Raw genomic sequence first — 24,864 nt, forward strand, 5'->3', positions numbered from 1 at the left:
GATCATCCTGTAGAAAATTTTAAATACATATTGTTTTCGCTCGTTTGCATGGTATAACCTTAAATTATACAGAGAGTGCAGCTATGTTCATACTATACGCATGTACGGAAATTAATTTGTCGGTTGTATTAGTTTGTGTACAGATTCGACCATTTTTTTAAATAATCTACAATGTACCTCTCTCCTAATAAGAAAAGTCAAATCATTTCATGAAATAGATTTTCTTGAGTAAATTCTTGAAAAAGTCTTTTTTCACTGTGACAAAGGTAAGGTAAATGATCCAGTGGCTAATCATCTCCCGGTACCTCAACACTAAAGATAATTTTATTCTATTTTAAGCCTTTAATCTACCCAATAAAAAAATAAAATATAGTATCATAAAATAGTATATTGCGCTACTGAGACGCAATTCATGTTTCGGAACGTGCATTTGTAGACTGTTTATGCACTGGGGCATTTGACATCTTAAGCATCCAGAGAATTTACATTTACTTTATGTATCCCCTTAATATACAGTGTGTTCCAGCTAGATAGGATCACCTAAATATCTGCTTTATTTATCGTTATAAACAAAAAACTTCTTAGGACAAAATTGCACTGTTTTAAGAAGCATATGTAACCATGGGTAGAATTTTCTGTCAAGGTTATTTTTATATATTTTAAGGTCATTAGTATTTTTTAAATAGAATCTTATATTTTTTTCGATATTACTTTTTGAACAGTGCAACATTACCCTGCAAAGTCTTTTGATACAAAATAAATAAAGCAGATATTTAGGTGATTCCATTTAGCTGAGACACCCTGTATATACCTACTGAGACGTTCTATCCGGTCTGCAGAATTTTAATGTTAATCCTAATTGAATCGTTAAGTTGAAAAACGGTACAGGTCGAAAAACCGCATTTTGAGATATTTTATCTCAACGTGTAGTTCTGTGCACTTTACATATCCAGGCCCCAGAGCCAGAATGTATTATGTAAACGTACTTGCTCTCCGTGTGACTTAATACACTTTGGCTCTAGGGTCCAGATATAATTTTCAGATTACTTGAAAATGGCTAATTTGGAACTTGTATTGCTTTTCCACTCACCGATTCAATTATGCTGGTGAATATGAAAGTGGTCTAACAAGGAAACTTGAAATGATAATTTCCAATTTTTATGAAACTTGGAATATTTGTAGAGTAGCTGAAAATATTTGACATGTATTTTTTATATCGGCTCACATTTTTTATATCCACGTTGAAAGGGTGAAACCCAACATCCAAAGTTGGGGGTGTAAACCATATTTCGTCTAATATCTTAGAAGCCATTAAATGTAGAATAAAACTTCAAATTAGTTGATGATGTATTTTTGAACATCAAATCCATCTGTACGAACAGTTTTTGGAAATATCTATTTATTTGACAAATATGCTGAAAAATGACATGAATTGTTGCTCTCAGAAAACACAGTATTCTTTTGCTATATACTTTCTATTGTACGTGTTCAAAGCAAAAGATATGAATAGGCTACAGAAATATACCCTTCTGCTAACAAATTTATAACGAGGAAATCCTGCATTTAGAAACTGTAAAATAATTATGAATTTACTTGTATTCGATAAACAACATCTTATCATTTATCGAGCTTATTCTCGTAAAGTACGATCGAATTATATAAGATTAAAAAGATTTAAAGATTAGAAATGTAAATGAAGTGTGAAGACTACCATGCACGCAAATACGCGTAAATCAAAAGTTACAGGCGTAAGTTTTAATTTGGAATTTAGAAGCCCAAAAATCAGATCATACAAATACACTGAACGATAGATGTACCCTAAAGTTATTTAAAGGGATCTAAAATGTGAAATATCTATTTGATTTTGAGCTTGATATTGTTTCATTAACGGGAAAAAAATTAAAAGCTATTAAAGCTAGAATTCATAAATAATTTTTTCTACATTCATAAACGATTTTGTCGTGACGTAATAAACACAATATAATAATGATAGTGTTACAAATTGTGTTATAAAAAAATGCTGTTTATAATCCTAACACCAGTAACGAATATGTAATACGTGTAATATCATAAATAAGGAACACGTAATATGAAGCACTTCGCCCTAAATAAATAATAAAATACAGCTGACTCAGGCCACGAAGTAGCTCCATAATAACTCACCTCTTTTTCGTGCATTCACAAATAAAACTCAAAAACGGAAAAAAAAGCTTAAAGAGTAAATGAAAAGTAACATTTTATTTATTTGAATCACCTACCGCTATTATTTAATATTGCTTTCATACTACGTATATTCCAAATTACATAACACAAACTGACATTACACGAAAACTCCATCGTACACCTCGCCTCTGTTATCGATTACTTGAACTGCCGATAAGAAAAGGACGAAGGAATAAATGGTCCAGTACAATATGTCTCATGCGTCAAATTTCATTAACTGTTGGCGTGTTGGTCTATTTTTAGGAAGATAAGTGATCATCGACATAGTCTTCGAGAGAACAAGTAACCAGGACGATCTTGCGAGGTCATCGGCTGAGAATCAAGAGTGTGGTCGATCGATAGACAAACAATCTTGAACGCGAGCTACCCAGGCGCTACTGCTAGTGAGCATGTGCGAGAATGCATTATCGAATAAATTCTTTAGTAAGCGACCGATCCAACCTCTTCTAATCTCTCTTTAAAATTCCCCTTTGATTTCACAGTCTTCGATCTACAATGTAAATCCATATCGAGATGCTACTCAACTCTTTGACAGCCTGGCGGTCTGACGTGGAGCTTTAAGTAGATGTAACGCGCAATTTCCAGGCACCTATAGCTATGAAGTTCAAAATGACGTAGAACTACGTCAGAGGCAAGTAGCTACAAATTTTAAACTGACGTAGATTTCAATTTGTATACGTTATTAGATTTTCATACTGCCGCCCTCTTTTAGTGATTACATGTATGCAGGGTGTTCGATGACAAGTTTCAGAAATTTTTAGGGATGATGAAAATAAGACGAAAATGAAGATGAACGAAATTGCATTTTAGACTGTTTCAGTTTCAAAAATATCTAAAATATGTGTTAATCTACTGACTTCAATGTGTCTGACGAGTGACATAACATAACGAATGCACGTCAGCAATAGAATAAGTCCCAAGTCAGAGACTTGGAAATTGTAGAGGTTTTTGAAAGAAATAATAACTCTGAAACGAAGCTCTAAACGCAATTTCGATACTCTTGATTTTCGCCCTATTTTTATATGTAAAATCACCTTAAAATTTCACCCTTAAAATTTCTGATACCTGTTGTTGAACACCTACATGTTATAATAATAATAAATTTTCCATGTTATTAACTTAGAATTTGTAACACCTCCACCAACACGTTATTCATGTTCTAGGTGTCCCACCTAATGTTAACATCTTACAATTAACCCTCTACCTACAACCTTATTTTTATTAACGCTGCCCGCAACCTGAGTTCATGCAGTTTTTTATGTTCTTGTATTTTAAAAACGCAGAAAAATTCTTAAACACTCTTTCAACATTCTAGAATATCATCCAATAGTTTTTGCTGCTATATGTTATCTTAATTCTTCCTAAACAAGGCAGGAGAAAATTGGAAAATAAAAATAATCTAGGTCGTAAACAACCTAGATTGGAAACAAAGAGTAAAATATCTTGTTTATTTTTTACGATAGAAAAAGCCAGAGGAAACTAACATTAACACATTATTATGTACCTACATAATTAATATCTTAGAATATTTTCAGTTATTATAATTAATGCTCATATTTATTCATTTCACAATCATTGTGTCTTCTGTAGAACATTTTATTATTAGCCCTCATCTGTCCCAAGTGTTAATTTGATACATCTTATTCTCAAATATATGATAATTATAAAAAATGGTATACCCTGCACTTCACTTTATTATTTGTAAGCAATGTGAAAAATATATCTAAACTATTTATTTTTCTTATATTTATTAAAAGAGACTACACATTTAACTACTTATGCATTTATTACACTAACTTTTTACCATTGTGTCAATTTAATACCAAGGAACAAGTTAACCCAATAACCCGAAACGAAAGACATTGTATGATAACAGACACTCGCTAAATGAGAAAGATCCACAAAAAATCTATCACTTACATACAACTCTTATACTCTAGTGTTAGAAATATTTTAATTTTTTCGGTTTTCAAAACGTTGTAGAGGTTTAACCAGAAACGAGAAATAGTAACGAAAAAAATATTAAGCTAATCTCTGGTATTCCCATTTATAACAGTAACATGAAAAAACAGAATTCAATAATGTAAATTCACTACAGAAGATAGTGAATGAAATAATGCGTTTGCGCAATTTTGGAGCTTCATGGGTTAAGTTTAGAATATGAGGGATGAATCAGAGTTAAATTATCCTTTTAACTGTAGGTGTCGTCAATAAGTAACAGAAGCGAAACTGTCGTAAACCGCGAGTGTCGTTAATATTTTAATTTTTACTTTGTGCGTACGTTACACTTTTTTCTACAAAATAAATATTTATATTTGTGTGTGAATGCATGTATTTATGTATTTTAAATTTGATTAATTTATCGAAATTGTATTTTAAATTTGATTAATTTATCGAAATGTACTAATTTTGTCATCTTTTCTGCATTTGGAGAGCACTACTTCTCAAAACATACTCACAGTTAGAGGGTTAATACACTATTTGAGAACTATAATGTATAGAACTACAACCCCATATATTATATTAACCATCTGAGGCAACCCTTATGGGTGTTCGACGTACACTGCATCCATTAATTCTTTCAGAACAGACACACATTACAATGTAAACTGTTTTACTATTTCAATGTTTGATTTAAAAAACTAATACTATAACTGAAGTACATGTACACGTTTATTCTTTTCTTCACTTTCGAAAAATTAAGTCTGAAGGATTTAAGATAAATTTAGACTTGACACTTTAGATGCACAATCGTGGATGGTTCATCCATAGCGAAAGATGTAAAGGCGAATTTAGACTCTTCACTGTGGATGATCATCATGGTGAAAAATGTAAAGATTGTTTTCATCTGCATTTTATCCAAAGTGACTGTTGAAAGTGAACAGCGAAAGAAGTAGAGTCCCGCTGTAATTTTGATACAATAAATGAATGATTCATCCGAAGTGAAGCTATAGTGATAAATGTCAATCTAATACCTCTACTATTTCTAATATTTTGCAATATTCTACTACAAGAGATAAAGTTATCAATTCAATTCCGATACTCGTTGGCGTATTGAAAACTAACGAAGTGAATTCAACCACTAGACTGGTGTGAACATTCCAACTTTTATCTTTCATTTTCAGTGTGGATGAATCATCCGTGACGATCACCCAAAGTGAGAAGTCTAAATGCGCCTTAAAAATTATTTTCATCCGCATTTTATCCAAAATGAACAGTGAACAAAGTGGAACTGATCTCTGCTTTTGATGAAATACATGGATGATTCAGTATTGAAGCGGTTGTGGCAAGTCGAAACATGTCTAAACGTGCCCAGAAACAAGTGCACAGCCACAGTTAACCATTTATATTTCATTCTACATGAAATATTCTACATGAAGTATAACTAAATAGTGAAATGAATTCAACTACTGAACTGATGTAAATACCACAGACTTCTATACATACATATACACAAAACTGCTAGCTTCTATCTGTGAGGCGTCCTAACTTTCATGTACAAATTTGGTATACAGACTAAAGCGCATGCGCTGCAAAAAGGGGCTAAAGAATGCAACTTCCATATAATAATGAAGTATCACATAGAAGCTGTGTGAAATATACACTATGTATGTGTAGGTATCTATGTATTTGCACCCTTTCGCCGCGCATGCGCCAGTTTAGTACATACTTTCTGAATACATTCGACTGCAGCTATGCATGGGAAGTTAGCAGTCTAGTATATTATTCATATTAGAAGTCAGCGGTGAATACTCCAGCTTCCATCCTTCACATTCACTGAGAATGAATCAGCTGCAATGCATATCCAAAATGAAAAAGTGTAAATTCGCCTCTACCTGAACGCATGTAGACGTCAATAGTAGAGGGAAGTAGGGTACAACAGGGCACGTGGGTCAGATCGGATACCATTGTTTTTCTAAGATAACAGCTGCGATATGCAGCCAACGCGTAGTGTTAGATTCGTCCTGACTCCTCGACAGTACAAGATCAACCACAGACCAGAGAACGTATTCCTTTTCCACGTAGACAGTTGAAGAGTTCGTAAGCAAAACAGCTCGTGTCAAATATTACGATTCTTTGAATAAAAATATTTTCCAGTGGTAAGAAAAGAGACTCGCAACCCAATGGAACCTATCCTATAAAAAATGCAATATGTGTAGTATGATGATTATTTTGTTAAAAAGAATTTTCAATTAAAGAAGAATGAAAGATGCTATAGTATTATATTTTTGCTTCCCCGTAAAGAGACAAAAATTGACAAGGGTTGTTTCTGTGTTTTTGTTCTGAACACTTCAGTTTTAAAAATTCCTAGTGTAAATGTTAGAGTGTTGTGCTTATTAATCAGCAATATTTCTCTATCAGTTTAACAATCTCTTACGGTAAGTGCATGTGTTCCGTAATCTTACATAGTAGTTTGTCGTTTCCCTTGATTTCTTATCTGACATTCAACTGTAAATATGTAATGTTTAATAAATTTCCTTGAATTATATTAATAATCAAATACATTTCCTACTTACTACAATGTGAGTAGGGGTAAATGTGTTTTAATTTTTATCCTTTCCTTCAGCCATGAAAAAAACGTTGAAATAAATGTATTTTCAATGTTTTCATGTAACACGCAAATTACCGTGCTCGATCGACAAAGTGGTAATTAATAAATAAATTAAGTAATAGGTTATCAGGATTATACTCCCAGATAGCACACGACGTCTTGAAGACGTCTATTTTATGTTCATTTTATGCCTGAACGCCTTACGACGTAATTTAGACGTCTTAAAAACATCTAAGAGCGTACATCTTAAAGACTTGCAAAGTTTACGTCTATAAAACGTCTTAAAGACACACTACATGGACGTCCTAAAGAATTACGCTTTTGGACGTCTTAAAAACGTCTAATTTTTGTCTGAACGTCTTATATACGTAACTTGGACATCCTTAAAACGTCTTATTAATGTTTCTTAAAACGTCCTAAAGATATACTAATTTGTAACATCGAACATCTCAGAGACGTCTTTTGGACATTTTTAGGACTTTACTGGATGTTTTTAAGACGTTTTTAAGATGTCTCTATGCTATTTGAGCATCCAGTAAAATCCAAAACATGTCTAAAAGACGTCTTTGAGACGTCCGATGTTACAAATCAGTATGTCTTTAGGACGTCTTAAAAAACATTTATAAGACGTTTTAAGGACGTCCATATTACGTGTATGAAACGTTCAAATACAAATTAGACGTTTTTAAGACGTCTAAATTATGTCGTAAGACATTCAGGCATAAAATGAATATAAAATAGACGTCTTCAAGACGTCGTGTGCTATCTGGGAATATCATGCTGTCTACACAGGCATTGAACTTTATTAAAAAATCCAGGAGTGATCAAGATATTTCTTGAAAATCAAAATGAAATTTGCCCAAGTATCAAGTGAAGTGGTAATACTTTTACCTGTGATTTCTGTTTTTTAAATACATTATTATATACCAATGTATCTTTAAAAATTACCATAAGATAATATAAAATAAAGTACTAGTTAAAATAAATTTATAAAATAATTTTCTAAATAGTTAAAGTAAGTGATATATGACTTAACGTAAGTTAACGTTTGTTAAAACTCGTTAAAATAACTTGTTCAATTAATGCTGAGTTAATAGAAAGAACGATTTTATAATATTATTAAATTAGACGTTTTTAAACATGTGCACGGTTTTACGCTTGCGCTTGGACTAAAACAGAGTAATTCAACGTTTTTGAAAGATCTTATTTCCCTTTGAACCAAATAATTTTTTTAACAGGATGTCGTCATTTTCTCATTGTATAAGCTTTACTTAAGAATTTTGGTAGTGTCCAAAGTTTCTTTTGTCATCTGGTTTCTTACTAACAAGAAAAATGTACTCTATTTTTTCCTAATCAAAGAACTAAAATCTCATATTCGAATGAAACCACAAAGAATTTTTCTTATATTTTATATGATAAAAATATCACAACATTTTCCTATTATAAGTATGCATACTTTTCGAGGAGAAAGTAGATTACTAAATTGTACCTCACATAATCTATTAAAAGACTTTCTCGCAAAAAAAATTGTGAAAGAACGTAACTCTAATGATATGCAAACGTGTTCCTGCTTACATGGCGTAAAAATACTCATAATGTATCAACAGTATAAGAGGGTGAAGAAGAATTAACGCCTTCGTGATTCAGAACGAAATATAAAAAGTTACGAGTGATTCACACAGATGACACGTCTCGACGTCTATCTCTCATGATCAGCTTTGATAAAGACGGCAGCGAGACTAAATGCAAGGTGGATCTGAAATGTCTAGATACTTTATCAAAAACAATTGAAAATAAAAGCACTTTTTAAAAAATGTTTCAACGCTTAATGTCCAGTTACTTTATCAAAGAGGCTGTTGTACTTTACATATGTTAGATAATCTGAGACCTTCGTGAAAAGAATTTATATGTATTTTGCTAATTATATTTACAAAGAACAATAATTATGTAATGATTATAATCTTTGCGTAATAGCAAATAAGAAAAAATTGTAATCAAAGATATTTCACGTCAAATTGTGTTTAAAAAATGTTAATAATTTTATGGTTGGCTCAATACAAAGAATATTACCTAAAACCATTATTTGATTTCAAAAGAGTTAATCGTGTTTAAAGAAATAATTCTTAAAAAAGCAATTTGGAAATAACTTATATGGCTCACTCTGTACAAACAATAAATCGTCTTAGCCTTCATTCGTAAATCGAATAAACAACTTGTCAATAGACAATATCAGCGACTTTTCACTGATATTCTACCAACTGGACGGTGATGATTAACCTATAAAGGAAATGGCACTCGTATTGTTTCAGAGAAAGGGATGCGTTCAAGCGCTGCAAACGCTTAATCGACGAGAATTCATTTCGCTATCTAAATTAACAGACCGGAAGAAAGACTGCAAGTTCCGTTCCACTAAAACGGAAACTCTTGTCGTTACTGAAATTGTGACTAGTAATATTTTTAACTACAAGGACGTTATGAGTAGATGATACCACGCGAAACAATTGGCCAACTTTCTTTCTTTCTTTATTTTCTAATATCGCGACAAAATTTGTCAAAATAGGTTAAATCTCTAAATTATTTATTTCTACAAGGAGAATTAAGTTCCCATTTGAAAATTACTCGTGATCCTCATACACTTTCGCCGACTGATATTACAGAGCGATTCTCAAATACGAGACATCTGCATGTGTATGCGCACGCAGAGAAATATATAGGATAGGTTTGGACACAGTAATTTACGTGTATACGTGAATAACGTCAAATATGTGTTTATGAACACAGTATTCATGTGAATAAATGTCGTGTGCGCGCATGCCCATGTAAAGAATCTTGAGTACGCATGCGAGCCTGTAAATTTTGAACGAGAGCGAAATATGACTTTCGTGACACTACCTATTTTACATTTCAAAAAATAAACTTAACAATCTCCTTTACAAACAGTCCAGAAAATGACAAATTTTTCAGCAGTTTTATGTTCGATATCCGTTTCAAGAAGTTTTTCCTTTCTTGTTGAGGAACGAAGGCAATAAGGGATCATTTCTTGGTTTTTAAAAATGGCGGATAAGTGTACGGTCGATAGGCGATCTTTAATATCATTAATTCGATGCAAGTTTCGAGTGATAAGATCAAATGGGGCAATTGAAAACAATTCGACATGACTGAAAGGTGCAAAGACCTGACACGCTACACTCTCAGACGAGGGTGAATTTTTAAATTGGAACAAATACAGGTCACAGCACCCACGCATCTATAGCTATAAACCTTGATGCAACCATGCGACAGTGAAATCAATAATCACGAGGAAGTCGTGTGGTTTCCTACACTTTCAAGTACACGCTGTTGTTTTCCCGTAGATAATCGAGTTTTTACGCGGTCGGTAACCGTCAAAAGTTGATTAACACACAAAATAATCTACAATCGCTGTTCAGAAGTTTCGATTATTCCTCTACGATTGAATTTAAAAACGACAGGAAGGTTTAGTTTCCGTTACTACTCTCGAGAATTCGAATTCGAAAATAACCGAAAGTGATTCCAGAAATGCCTGCGTCGACAGTTATATTAATAGACAATGGAAGTACGAGACGATAACAGTTACTCGATTAGAGGTTGATGTCGACAACCACCAGATAGTTCGGTAGGGAATAGGGATTACCATCAAGCAAACAAAAAAAATGTTTCTCCTGGTAAGTTTAAAATTTACTCTTGTTGATAATAACCTGTAGGCATAGTAACGGATATAGAACGATAACAAATACATAGTAACCATAACGTTCGAAACAATTCAATGCGAATATTCGGCAATTTTTTTGTGTCCGTACCTTGTGTCATTAAGGATAAGAATTCGATGATTCAGGAACTTCCACTGTTACTCAACCAGAAATAATGATACATTTATAAAATGTAACATAAAGTGATGCAATACTACAAGCACCTCTGAAGATGCAATACGAATAAACTCGATGAACCATATAAAAGAAAGATGAAATCGATGAACGTTCTCTAATCAGGATCATTGACGATAGTTACCTACGGTAACAAAATTCTAGTGAACCATGCATAACATGATGACAGGTGCCTCGCACCTGCTATGTAGAATCGATACGAGCGGGCCAGAGTATACAGTCGCCCACGTTCCAGCAAAACCAGGCCATTTTTTAACAAATCGGATTATTTAACGAAAATCACGAGCATAACGTGTCGTAGCTCATTGGTCAATATTCAGAATTGGGTGACGCGCGTCGATCTTCTAGTCGCCATAAGACAACCAGAAATCATGCTTCAAATCAATGCCTAAAACGACCCCCTTTACCAATGATCGTTAAATTTTTGGCTTTTTGTATCCACAGAATTCGTCGATGAAACAGTCACTCGCGAAGTCGAGTGCCTCGGTAATCATCGAACGAGATACTTTCTTACGCCTCACGCCTCGAAATGGAAAGTAATCCATTAGCGTGTAACGGGAAGGAATACACGATGAAAGGTGCGCTACGGTTCCCTGACAAACACGAGCATCAACACGTCGAGATCACCTGCTAAGTTCATGCACCTTAGAAAACCGTTCGCAAGAAAAGCGCGTGCGGCTTGTCAGAGAACACGTTTCACTTTCTTTCGGGACGGCTCGCACCTGTATCGACCGAATCTCTGACACACATCTGCGACAGAGTTTCTTAACGATTTACCCTGGTGATCCATGCTCCCTCGCTTCGATCGGCCCAAGCACGCAGGCGAATCGCCAGATCGAAGCCGCGATCATCGTGGTTCTGTCAGTCGACGTGGGCTAGAGCTTACTTACAGTCGAGATGCTTCCTCTTAGGGCCTATCATCTCCTCGGTGGTGGCTTTGCAGACAGATTTCGCGAGGCCCTGCCCGGCGATGCTGTGCCTCGCTGCCAGCAGCCTATCGTTTATCGTTTGTCCCGCCATACTGTCGTTGCTGCTGTCACACTCGAACTTCTGCCGAGCCTACGCGCACCTTTCCCGATCCAATGACCGCGTACTGTCACTTTCGTAGGCTATTCCCCAGGCCCGACGGCACGTCGAGCAACGTGTCACACACACACACACACCAACTGCGGGGACACCGAAAGGTAGGGAATAACGAGGCGCTGTCGCCGGTTGTTACAGATCGTCTCGCCTCTGATACGCGACCTGGCGATCTCGTCGTTCCCGAATCGTCCTCGGAATCGCCCTCGGTTTCGATCGAGCCGAGAGCAGCTCTCTCGTGCGCGCGTTACAGCTCAGCTGGGCGGACAACAGCTCGGCTCTCACGGCGACGACAGAAGGCTCTCACAACCTGCCAATATGGCGACCCGGACTTCCTACTCCTCTGCCGGACCGATCACTCCTGACACGCAGCAACGCAGCCAATCCTGCTCTTTCTCAGCGAACACAGCCTACCATCTCTGACGTCATACCGCGGTGGTCAAAACAGGCTCCCCTCAGATAACAGATAGTGCTGCGAAGATATTAGGAAATTTTGCAAACCGATGAGCATGTTCGATGTTACGATTAATCGTCTAATCAATTTTTCTTTTTTTTTATGCTTGCAATTTCTTTTTTTATATTTATTATTTTAAATTGCGTGGGAATATAAATGTGTATATTGGGAGTAAGGATTTCGATTTGTTTATAATTGTTTGGAAATGAGGAGTAGAATAATAATGGATTGAAGGTGAATATTTATAACTGAAATATCGATCGAACAGGGTATCTCTATGGTAAGGTTCAAATCGATAAAGACGGTCCGATTTCTGCGCACGCATATTGTCAGCGGCAGTTTTCATCTAGTATATATGCTATCAGTGACCGAATCGCAAATAATGAAAATTATAAATTGTACCAGGCAAACTTGTCATAATAATAAATATACAATTTAAATAATTACTCCATACAAATTCTAACAGCTGTACTTTATTCTTTTTACATGATCATACCAGTTTATTCTTTATCTTGTTAATCTTGTATCTCATCAATCTTATACATATATGTTATATTGACATCATAAATCACATTATATGTTACATTATATAAAAACATTATGCACGTAATGTATTTATACACCTTGTACTTCTTGATACATTGTATGAATATTCGTCCATACATATGTTTAAGAATATAAATAAAACTACCTGTAAAAAGTATTCACCCTTTTATTTGAAAATTTTAAATATGTATAATTTTGATTTATTTGTTATCCACGATGAACACTAATTAAATTATTCGTTATTCACAAATAGTGAATAAATTAAATGTATTCTTTATTTTGAAAATAACATTTATATGAAATAATTTTTAGTATAACAAAAAACGAGTCTCTTTAAGTGGCAACACTCTTTACATTATAACGTACATATAATCATAAACATATTAATAGTAATAATGAGGTATAAAATAAATATGTATCACTATAATATTCATATTCGACTTTACCCAATGTCATTTGAGTATTTAATAACAGAACAGATTACAGGATTTCTATTGTATAGCATTTTATTCTAAAATATTTCTATATACAGGAACATAATGCGTAAACTATTAAATTCATTTTTGTGCCTCTGAAATGATAAAAAACATTATATATTTAAAATTTACTAATACTTTATGCATACGAAAATTTAGATATGCCTTAAAAACGATAACTATATATACATAATAATATTTTCATTACTAATTTAAATACTTGTATCAATTTTTATAAAATATAACATTACACAATTTTTCTCTCAGATAGTAGAAATACTCATTTATTTAAATTAATGTGATTAGAATTCGAATATTTTACTTTGTCTCATTATTTGTCTAAATTTATCTTTTGTATATTCAAATTTATTAGTTAAATACTAGGGTGATTTTATATACTATGTTTACTTGCTGCAATAGTGACATAACTCAAGCATAATTTTCTGAGAAATGACAATATTTTCATTTAGCACAAGAACTCTTTCTTTTTATTCTAATAATTCAAAAATGATTATTTATAGAGCTATACCATTATTACAGCAAGTAAATGCTATATGAATACACATAGCTCCAATGAAAAAATATTGTCAAATAAAATTATTAAGTATGCTTCTGTAAAAAATATTGACTCAGTTATTTACTTATGCATATGTGTAAAACCCTCTAAAATGTGTAAAATACATATTTTTACTCCTCTAAGCGCCTATGAAGGTAATGTGAGGTTATGCTTGTAACGTAACATTTCGTCGCTTTGTATGTTACTTTAGGAAGGGATGAGGTTTAAGGGCCTAGGATCAGATATGTCAGGGCGGTGACATTACCGACAAAATTAGGCAAAAACAGAGGTTTACGCGCTGACGCTTTACGTCCTTATATTGAAAGATTTTGAGATGGAAAAGGACTCATTCGATAGAGGAAGGTTCAATCTAGCCCGCTCTGGTCATTATTTAATCAGCTTCTGCTGATGTTCAGTAATATGAGTGTTCAAAGTAAAGCAAAAATCGACAAATTCACAGTCATGAAATCTAAGCATTTTTAGCTAATTTAGGGATTGTTCTGAGCGAAATCATGACCAGAGCGGGCTAGATTGAACCTTCCTCTATCGAATGAGTCCTTTTCCATCTCAAAACCTTCCAATATAAGGACGTAAAGCGTCAGCGCGATTTTGCAGTGCTTTTTGCGAGGTTAGAGATAAAACAGAGTAAAAAAGTGACAAGTTTAGTTCCGCTTGAACACACCAGGCAGCGCCTAATCAGGAGGCCCGTGCTGCCCTGAGTTGGCACGCGAGTTTCGAGAATTTGACGTACCACTACACATGCAACTATACGAGCTGCATGTTTCGTTCATGTCCCACAAGAAGTCCCATGAAAACTCATTCCGAGTGACATTGTAAGGTTCGAACAGAAAGTGAGCTCGGCGGTTCGGACTGCTTCGGACGGCTTCGGAAAGATTCGGAAAGAAGCTTGAAACGCTTCGGCAAGCGCAACACGGCACAAGCCGTGAATATTTTTGATAATATAGATATTTTCACGTTTCGACTCGGAAGGAGATTATTCGGTGAGATCTTCAAAAATTTTTATGAAATTTTGAGGGATGAGTTTAAAGATCAAACGATGACATTCTCTGTGTATTTTGTATGAAAAATTAAATTAAAACAAGTTTATGTACAAGCTGATGATACAATCGAGAAAGAGCGATTCTACATGCAATAATAAACTAAAAATAAAGAATATAAATTGTTTATAATATTTATATGTTCTTAGATCTGGGTTAGGTCTGGGTTAGGTCTGGATATATACAAAATAAAAGGAGACGTTGCTAAAAATACATTAATTTAATATGTTTACTTTTTAATTATAATAATTTATAATTAAATTTTCCCCCCCGTTCCCGCCTCTTCCCCCCAGGCCAGGTTCGCAGTTGCTGCCGCGACCCCGACTGCGGCTTCTCCCATACCTCCACTTGCGGATTTTCTTTTTAAAGTCCCAAAATTATAATATGAAAAATAGACACATGTTATTCACGAAATTTACTTCGTTCTTGAACAAAAAATGAATAGATAAATTACTGAGCGCTTTAGCATAAGATCGCCTATGATCTACGTATCTTTTGTCGTCATGCCTCCTCTAAAGCTTGCACCGACTCCGGCGTCGGCGTCGGAGTCGGCGTTGGTGTGGGCGTCGGCGTCGGCGTCGGCGTCGGCGTCGGCGCTAGCTTTAGAGGAGGCATGACGACAAAACGTACGTAGATCATAGGCGATCTTATGCTAAAGCGCTAAGTAATTTATCTATTCATTTTTTGTTCAAGAACGAAGTAAATTTCGTGAATAACATGTGTCTATTTTTCATATTACAGTTCTGGGATTTTAAAAAGAAAGTCCGTAAATGAAAGTATGGGAGAAGCCACGGTCGGGGTCGCAGCGGCAACCGTGATTCTGATGATTATAAATATATTAAATTAATGTATTTTTAGCAACGTTTCCTCTTATTTTGTATATACCCAGAGCTAACCCTGACCTAACCCAGACCAAACCGGAAGGAAAAACGAATAGGAAATAATTCGCCACATATACAAAGAGATAACTAAAATTCGTTTACTGTTATTGTTTGTAAGTAAATTAATATGAAATCATCATGAACTTGTTTTAATTGTTTTTTAAAGGCTGGTATCAAGAACGTAGAAAGTGTAAAACTTGTAAGTATATGTCGGCGCTTGATGTTATTCAATCAGGACACTATATATAAGAACTAGATGTTATTGTTTTTAATGTTATCGAGCGTGAAGTTCAATGGAAGCAAGGGAACAAGACAAGATCAGAATGCTGTGATCTGTATGATAAAGTCGTGTAGTCACGAAAAGGCAATATTATAAAAAGAGTAATTAGAACCATACAGACGTTGTCTTATTTAATATACTCGACATATATCATCTTTTACATTCAAGTTACATAAACTCGGAAAGTAATTTTTATTAAACTGATTTAGTTTTGCAGATAAACCAGAGTTTCCACTCGAAATATTTTACGAATGACTCGTGCCGCTCAATGTCGCTTGCGGGCGACTTGGGCCAAACCACAATAGCGTTTTAGAAACGCGAGAGCTGTGCTGCCAGACTGAGGACGCAAATCTTGAGAATTACCCCCTCCACTACGAATACTAATGCACGGGCCGCGTATCCGTGAGCTCGGCACTTCGGGCAGCTTTGAATAGCTTCGGACAACTTCGGGCAGTTTCGAGAGGTCGAGAGAGAAGGTGGATCGTGATACGCACTCTCTCATTCTTTGAAATGTTTACATCCCAATCGCTAGCAAGCGGCAAGCGGCACGCACCTTGCGTGAGCTTTCCGATTGCCTGGATATTTTCAGTGTCCAACTTAGAAAAGTATTCTAATGAAAAAAAATTTCAAAAATTTTTTCTGCAGAAAAACTCATTTTAAGACCCCCTGATTACGTTTTAACTAATAAAAAAAGAGCTTTTTTTTTAAAACCGCATATGTTTCTTAACCCAATTGCATTCAAACGACTGAATGAATTTCAATAAAACTTTATATCTAAATTTTGTATTCACATCTCAAGATCTTATTAGATTTAGAGCAAAATCGATGCATGGATTATGATACTTACCTCTTATAATTATATTTATATTACACATATATTTTTTACTATTAGGTGGGAAGATAAAGATTTTCATTTGTAAAGTTAACGTAACGCGATTTAGTCTGGAACACACTGCTTGTTTAGAGCTAGGTTGGTTACAGCTAGGACCGGGCAAAGAAATACTTTGAGTTGGGTTAGAGCTAGGGCCACGAAAGAATTCGAATTCGGTCGCGCGAGAATGTTTCCGTTAAGACCTTTTGGAACCGAACCGGAAATAAAATTGTATATATATATATATAGGCTCTAGTAACTACTGTCAAAAGTTACGGGGACGTAATACAACTCACAGTATCTCTTTTCCCGGTCCTAGCTCTAACCAACTCCAAATATCTCTTTTCCCGGTCCTAGCTCTAACCAGCTCGAAACATCTCTTTTCCTGGCCTTAGCTTTAACCAACCCGAAACATCTTTTTTTCTGGCCCTAGCTCTAACCAACTCAAAACATCTCTTTCACTGGCCCTTGCTCTAACCCAACTCAAACTCCCTTTTTGCTACCTACCCTCGGCCTGCCACCATAATTTTCAAGCATATAAAAATTTTTATCTCGAAAACGAGAAGAGAGCGACAATAATTTCATTTAGAAAAATTACTCCACGTCTGAAGATACATGATAGAAAAAAGATTCAAAGAAATCGGTGAGGAGGCTCTTATTTTAAATAATTACCAATATAAATATTTTATAGTGAAGGTTGTGACAATGTGCACGTTACTGGTCAAGAGTGGACTCTTAGTCTAATACATTTGACGAATTTTCAGTATCAGAGTATTTATTTTGTGATAATCTTGAATTTTGAAGTGCAATTAATTCTGAATCAGAAAGGGTTAATTCGATAAGAGCAGTGTTTTCCAGACTAAATTGCGTTACGTTAACTTTACAAATGAAAATCTTTATCTTCCCACCTAATAGTAAAAAATATATGTGTAATATAAATAGAAATATAAGAGGTAAGTATCATAATCCATGCATCGATTTTGCTCTAAATCTAATATATCTTGAGATGTGAATATAAAATTTAGATATAAAGTTTGATTGAAATTCATTCAGCTGTTTGTATGCAATTGGGTTAATGAACATATGTGGATTTTTAAAAAAAAAAGCTCTTTTTTTAATAGCTCAAACGTAATTAGGGAGTCTTAAAAGGAGTTTTTCTGCAGAAAAAAATTTTCGAAAATTTTTTTCATTAGAATACTTTTCTAAGTTGGAAACTGAAAATATACGGGCAATCGGAAAGCTCGCGCAAGGTGCGTGCCGCTTGCCGCTTGCTAGCGATTAGGATTTAAACATTTCAAAGAATGAGATAGTGCGCATCACGATCCACCTTCTCTTTCGACCTCCCGAAGCTGCCCGAAGCTGTCCGAAGTGCCGAGCTCACGGATACGCGGCCCGTGCGTTAGTATGCGTAGTGGAGGGGGTAAATCTCAAGATTTGCGTCCTCAGTCTGGCAGCACAGCGCGAGAGTAAGATTTGACATTTGCCTTCTCTCTCGTCTTTCCGAAGCTATCCGAAGTAATCCGAAGGGCCGAATTCACGTACATACGGCTCGTATAGTAGTGTGTATAGTGGAGGGGGAATCATAGTGTGGCTCCATCTCGCATTCATTAGGCAGCCACATGTCTGTGGATAATATTATTTCTGTAAAGAAAACTGTAACGGCAGATACCGACCAAGAAATCTCGTAAAGTCACGTGACTACCCTAAGCCCTTAAGCAACACATTTCACATAACAATATTGTTGAAATGGCCTAGAATTTCGATCATGACACAAATATTACATATACTGAACTTCTTCCTCTATAAATAAATTATTTTGATATTTCTTATTACTTTGAAACATGAATGGGCCACGCGTAACGCGTAAATAAGAAATGTATCGACCGAAAACTTTTCATAAATGATGAACGTAACATATTCATATGACTGTAACAAAAAATATCCATCAACACAATTGAACTGCAAAAAGGTTATGTCGTCGGAAATAACATGAGACTATGAGACTGTCATGCCATCCTGTCATTAGGTAGTAGCATAGTAGGAATATACCATTGAACAGAAAACTCGACTACTCAATTTTTGTCCACCTATAGAAATTCTACAAAAAACAGTATGCCCATCTATGACATCAGATTTCATGGCGCAGTTTCAGCACAATGTGCATATTCCCGTCTATGTGCATACAGGTCAGTGGTAGAAGCAGATAGAATCAGTAGAAGTAGAAACATATGTATATAACGGGATTTGAATGTAAAAAGGGTAATAGTTGTCTGTCAAAATGTGTAAGTCATTAATTTATATATTAATACACTCTGATGAATTCTACAAATTTTATGTTTGTAGAAAGTACTTTAAATAATTTAAAGAATAACAAACCACACTTTACAATTTGTAACGTGTGTTATAACTATTTGGTATACCGATATCAATAATTTAGTTTAATACGTCTAATAAATTTTTGAAGAAATATTTCTTATATTATTTTGTACTTTTTTGTGCACATTCAGTATTATTTATCACCATATCGCTTTTATCTACTATACCAATAAAATTGTTATTGTTCACTACGTACAAAAATTTTTAAATGACTTCGTCTGTATCATAATTATCTTTTTCGAAACATGGAAAATTCAGCGGTATCCTATCTTTTTGTTAAAGAATGTATAACATTTTTTGTTCAAATATGTTGGTAAAATTTAATCAGTTTTCTTGATAGACACTATATGTATAAAAATATAAAAAGAATTTAAATTTGTCTTTTCATAATTTTTTAGCTGTCAGTAGTGGAGTATCATTTGCATTATCATCAATCCTGACAGTTCTCATATTTTCTGGGATGCAAATATATAAATCTTGGCTGGGATCGTCTCAGCTATATACTATATTAGGAGGATATATCGGCTCTATATTATTTATATGTTTATTAACTGCAATGGGAAATTTAGAAGCTACAATATTTGGAAAATCTTTTCAGCAAAAGTTATTCCCCGAAGGTGAATTAATAAATACAAATTTCTTAAAGATTAATTTTAATGTGTATTGGAACATAAGATAACTATTTTTTTATATTTACAGTTACATTTGCACTGATTATTAGTTTAATTGCATCAGGATTGGTGCATCGTGTTGCAACTACAACTTGCTTTTTATTTTCTATGATTGCATTATATTATATCAACCGAATTTCTCAAGAAACATATTCTGTACCAGTGCCTGTACAAGCATCAGTACATACAAAGAAGAGAAAATAAGACACTTAATAAACTTTAGCATAATTTTCTAATTACAACTTTTGAAGAAAATTTTAACTGAAAAGTATTGTATCTGTTATGTAAATGTAAAAGGTCCATTAACTTTAAACAATAGAAATACAACTACCGACTTTGTCATTTTTACTTATTTTCTATGTGTTTACATATTTTATACATTTAATTACCCTAGCAGCTCTTCCTTACCTTTTTCAGTTGATCGATAGCCTTTACAGAAGATTTTTGGGTCTTTAACATAATTTTTCAAGAAAATGGCTGAGTTTCAACTAATAATTCCTTTGACACTTTTTAACCCAAAGATGAGTAGTTTTGTATAATACAATAAAACAAAACTTCACCTTGTATTTCAAGGTCAATTTTGTAAAACATTTTTTAATAAATATCCACCAATACAGATGTAAAAGTTTGCTCCGGTGGTAGTGGAAGTAAAATTTGTATACATTTTACACTTTACTGTAATTAAAGATTTTTAAATGGCCATCTTTGCCTTTCATAATATATTTTCCTATATTTAGGTCTTTTTCCCAATTTGTTATATACTACTATTTTAGTTTTGTTTGCATTTACCTCTAACCTGTTATCTGTACGATATTCATGGAGCATGTCTGTTAATGTCTATCTTCTTTTAAAGATTTACTATATAATATAGATCTGCTGATCTACTACAGTGGTTGTCAGCAAAAAAATAATTCCATTTTTGTCTGGTGTATTCACTATATTAAAAATAAATAGTGAGATTAATGTTAAATTCATGATAGCTTCCTTGCAATTTTGTATCTGTTTATTAATATTCTCTTGTCTTATTTGATTTGTATATTTATCATATAAATTTAAAAAAATTCTTATTATTTGAATACTTATCCAGCTAGGGTTCCCATCTAGTCAGAATAAGACCAATTTGGCTGAAAGTTTTACACTACAGTCAACTGCTGGTATTAATCTTGATTGGCCTACTAAAACTCCGAAATTTTAAACTTTTTTCTACTTAGAAAAAAAGGAATTAAAACATTTGGAAAGGAATATTTCGTAATTAGTTTATAAGTCCAAACTTATAAATAATTACTTACCTATTTAAGAACCAGTCTTCAATTTTAAATTGTACAAAATTGTTTAATAATAAGTACTGTATATAAATGTGGTAAAAAAATATAGTAAGAAATAATTTCTTTTGTATATCTCACCTTGGAGTCTTAAGTGGTTGTTCTAACGCGTGGCGATCCTTCCCATCAGTACATTTTAAGCATTAAGATTTTTTGTAAGAAATATTCATTAAGTGAAAAAATGATAGGAAATAATTGTAGAATTAAATAAAAAATATATATGATATAAATAATAAATACAAATACTAAAAGCAATTGTATTCCTATCACTTAGAATCGACAGAATTTTTACACTTATATACTATTTCAAATTTTGAACTATAATTATTTGTCTTTCTTGAAAACGATTGTTTATCGTTTCCAATCACTTTCCACACTGCTTTATGTGTATGTAAGTACAATCAAAGATTGGTAAGAAAGATTAAAATATATTTATGTATGTTACACATTTCATAACACATTGTTAGGATTTTGATCCCTACTTTTTCTGTGTTTCTCTATTTCATCCTTGTCACTGAAATATTCGAAAACTTCATCTGATTCTTCAATGCTCAAAGGAGTATTCGTGTCCATTTTTTGTTGATTGTGATCAAAATTGGGTTGAGACATAACTTGTTTATAAATCATCATTGCCTGCAATAATAAATCATTTTATATATAACACTATATAATGTAAAATATAAAAAGAGACAAATTTGTTATAACATACTTGTGAAACTAAAGAAGATACATCAGACACATTACTGGGCAATATTAAAGTATTATTATTCTTTGCCAGTTTATCAAATGCTTTGACATATTGCTCTGCTATACTAAGTGCTGCTGCATTTTTTGCATCTGTTAAACTAAGAGCACCTGCAACAAGTTTTAAACTTTTGGCACGAGCTTCTGCGACAGACACTAGAGCTGCTGCTGTACCCAGTGCTTTGTTTATTTCTTCTTGTTTTATGGCCTCTGTAATAAGATCGTATAATTTTTCTGATACTATCTTTGAGTCTTGACAGAATGATTAAAAATAATTACCTGATGCCAAAATCTTTGCTAAACGTTTTCCTTCTGCAATATTTATTTCTGCTTCCCTGGCACCTTCTGACTCTAAAATTGCAGCACGTTTCTTGCGCTCTGCTTCTACTTGCATTTGCATTGCTTCTTGTACTCTTGGTGGTAATCTTATATCACCTAAGATATCAGAGTAAATCGACATAACACTATTAGATACATATTTCAATACTGTTTTCCTAATAAGTAAAACTATTTCTCATTAACTTACGTATCTCATACCGAAGGCAAGTAATACCCCAAGCTTCACTTGCTTTATTTATGCTATCAACAATACAAACATTTAAGCCTTCTCTTTCCCTAAACACTTTGTCCAATGATATTTTTCCTAATTCCGATCTCATTGTAGTTTGAGCTAATTGACTTATTGCAAATTCTGCATCCTCGACTCCATACGAAGCACGATATGGATCAATTACTCTTAAATACAATACACCATCAATGTTTAATGTTACGTTATCTACAGATAAAAATTTGAAAATTACTATCACATGTATATAAGTTGAACGTGTTAACTGTAACATTTACCTGATGTAACTGCACTTTGTTGTGGTATTTCTATAGCCAACTCTTTAAGGCATTGAACATATTTAATTTGATCAATTATTGGTACAAGTAGATTTACTCCTGGTTGCAAAATTTTATAGAATCTACCCATTCTTTCCACAATCCATGCCTACAAAAATATTATTACAAACAATATCAAACTGTATACAAAAATCTTGAGTGTATGTATCTATGAAAAGGTTTTAATCCATTTGATATTATTCATAGAAGTAACAAACCTCTTGCTGTGGAACGAACAATATCCCAGTATTGAAAGGAAGACTGGACTTATATCTAACATGTTGTACTACCGCCAATTTAGGGAGTGCGTGTTCAAATCCAAAATTTTGATGGTGCTTTAGGCAAAATTTCAATTACAATTTTACGTAATTCTTAAATTATGATAATAATTCAATTACATTCTCACAAGTATCAAAAATTACCTTCAAAATTCCGAAATTACGAGCAAGTAACTTAAATCTACAATTCATCCCGCACTTATAACTTCGCAATAGCATCACACTGACAGAGTTTTCCTCAGTTTTCCCTGTGACGGTTAGAATAGGTTATGTTCAATCTATTGAAACTGTAGGCCGTAAGCTGAACCCCACGTTGACGTTAGTCATTACCAGTCGTTACCAGAGGGCCAAGCTTCCACGTTAAAAATTGAACCTACGTTTGCAGCGCCGCGTACCGATTCGGGGAGAACTAAAATGTATAAATGTTCTTGCTCGTATCACGAGCAATCTTTGTATTTCTTGCATAATATTCTTACAACGATTATCTATCCTTTCTTCACTCCGTTAATAAAATCCTCATCCAAGTATCTATTACATAATCCGTTTTGTTTTCCTCCTGCGTTTCTGTTTTCGTTTGTACAACCATTTTCATGGCCACATCTTCCCCAACTTCTTTTCTTAAATCTTCATTATTCAGATCTTCATTTGTTTTAGCTCTATCATTCATTTTCCTTCTCTGCTCGTCTCTGTATGTTTCCAATCTTCTGTATAATTTATTCTTTTTCTTCTCATCCAGATGTGTCTGGAACATTTCATTTGTCTCCGTGTTCTCTTCCCAATCTTCCTCCAAAGACTGTATTTCGTTTCTTCTCCTGTTTTTCTCCACCAACTTAATCTCTAATTTCTTCATCAGGTTTTTGCTTCTAATAAGAACGATTAATTCAGATCCAGAACAAGCAATATTTATAATAATAATAGAACAAGCTATTGGAACCACCGACGAATGATGAAAACAGATCGACGGAGTTTATTGAAAGGTTGGAGGGAAACAATGGGAGCAGAAACATACAGGATCAGGAATTATGGAATAGGGATATATCCATAGAAGAACTGAATGAAGCTATTACGAGTTCTAATGGCAATTCGGCCCCGGTTGGAGATAGCATATCGTATGGTATCTACAAAAAACTAGCGAGCGAGTATAGATCGTTGCTAAGAGATTTACATCAAAAGGTATGGACATCGGGAAGAGTTCTCTCTCAATGGAAAGAGACCACGGTGATTTTCCTTGATTTTGGTTGATTTTCCTGATAAGCTAGGAAAAAAGGCTGTTGGGTCGATTTCGCTCACAAATACCATGGGAAAACTCGTGGAAAAAACCATAAATAGACTGAAAAGATGGGCGGAGAATAAAAATATTATGAATGAATAGCAGAACGGGTTTAGGAAAGGTAGATCAACAATCGACAATTTGGTATACTTATCTACTGTGGCACAGAAGGAATTTGTGCACAATAGGGAAACACTGGCTGCGTTTATCGACGTGAAATCGGCATACGACAACGTGAATCATTCGACTTTGATTAGAATCTTAAAGAACTTAGATGGTCCTAGAAGAATTGTAGCATTCATCGAAGATTGGATACGGTGCAGAAACGTGAAATGCATACTGAGGGATGGTACTACGATCACAGGACCCTTGCAGAAAAGCCTTCCGCAGGGGGCTATTCTTAGCCTCATATTGTACAATATTTATACATCGTTTCTAACAG

The 24,864-nt window shown here is 34.0% G+C and overlaps 3 protein-coding genes and 1 long non-coding RNA gene across 27 annotated transcripts in view; 2 read left to right on the forward strand and 2 right to left on the reverse strand.

The window, feature by feature from the left end:
* Positions 1-11,904, reverse strand: part of Lap (phosphatidylinositol-binding clathrin assembly protein lap) — a 53,015-nt gene extending 41,111 nt beyond the window's left edge. For all 24 annotated transcript variants that reach the window (XM_076376164.1, XM_076376162.1, XM_076376167.1 and 21 more), the window contains exon 1: positions 11,568-11,904. In XM_076376164.1, the coding sequence (XP_076232279.1) occupies positions 11,568-11,697 (130 nt within the window). In that variant the 5' untranslated portion in view covers positions 11,698-11,904. The remainder of the gene's footprint in view (positions 1-11,567) is intronic.
* Positions 10,094-12,674, forward strand: LOC143177893 (uncharacterized). The gene is made up of 2 exons (XR_013001671.1): positions 10,094-10,458; positions 11,899-12,674. It is a non-coding gene; the product is annotated as an uncharacterized LOC143177893 (long non-coding RNA).
* Positions 12,675-19,056: 6,382 nt separating this feature from the next.
* Positions 19,057-20,274, forward strand: LOC143178181 (protein KRTCAP2 homolog). Its single transcript, XM_076376702.1, has 3 exons — positions 19,057-19,161; positions 19,654-19,872; positions 19,955-20,274. Exons 1-3 carry the CDS (start codon positions 19,158-19,160, stop codon positions 20,128-20,130), a joined length of 399 nt encoding a protein of 132 aa, XP_076232817.1. The 5' UTR covers positions 19,057-19,157; the 3' UTR covers positions 20,131-20,274.
* Positions 20,275-20,911: 637 nt separating this feature from the next.
* On the reverse strand, positions 20,912-23,447 carry Stoml2 (stomatin like 2). The gene is made up of 7 exons (XM_076376701.1): positions 23,297-23,447; positions 23,093-23,209; positions 22,836-22,983; positions 22,519-22,767; positions 22,272-22,427; positions 21,958-22,202; positions 20,912-21,881 (listed from the first exon to the last, which is right to left on the reverse strand). Exons 1-7 carry the CDS (start codon positions 23,369-23,371, stop codon positions 21,699-21,701), a joined length of 1,173 nt encoding a protein of 390 aa, XP_076232816.1. The 5' UTR covers positions 23,372-23,447; the 3' UTR covers positions 20,912-21,698.
* Positions 23,448-24,864: the final 1,417 nt, after the last annotated feature.

The sequence above is a fragment of the Calliopsis andreniformis genome, chromosome 4 (assembly GCF_051401765.1).
Source record: "Calliopsis andreniformis isolate RMS-2024a chromosome 4, iyCalAndr_principal, whole genome shotgun sequence".
In the NCBI taxonomy this organism is placed as follows: domain Eukaryota; kingdom Metazoa; phylum Arthropoda; class Insecta; order Hymenoptera; family Andrenidae; genus Calliopsis; species Calliopsis andreniformis.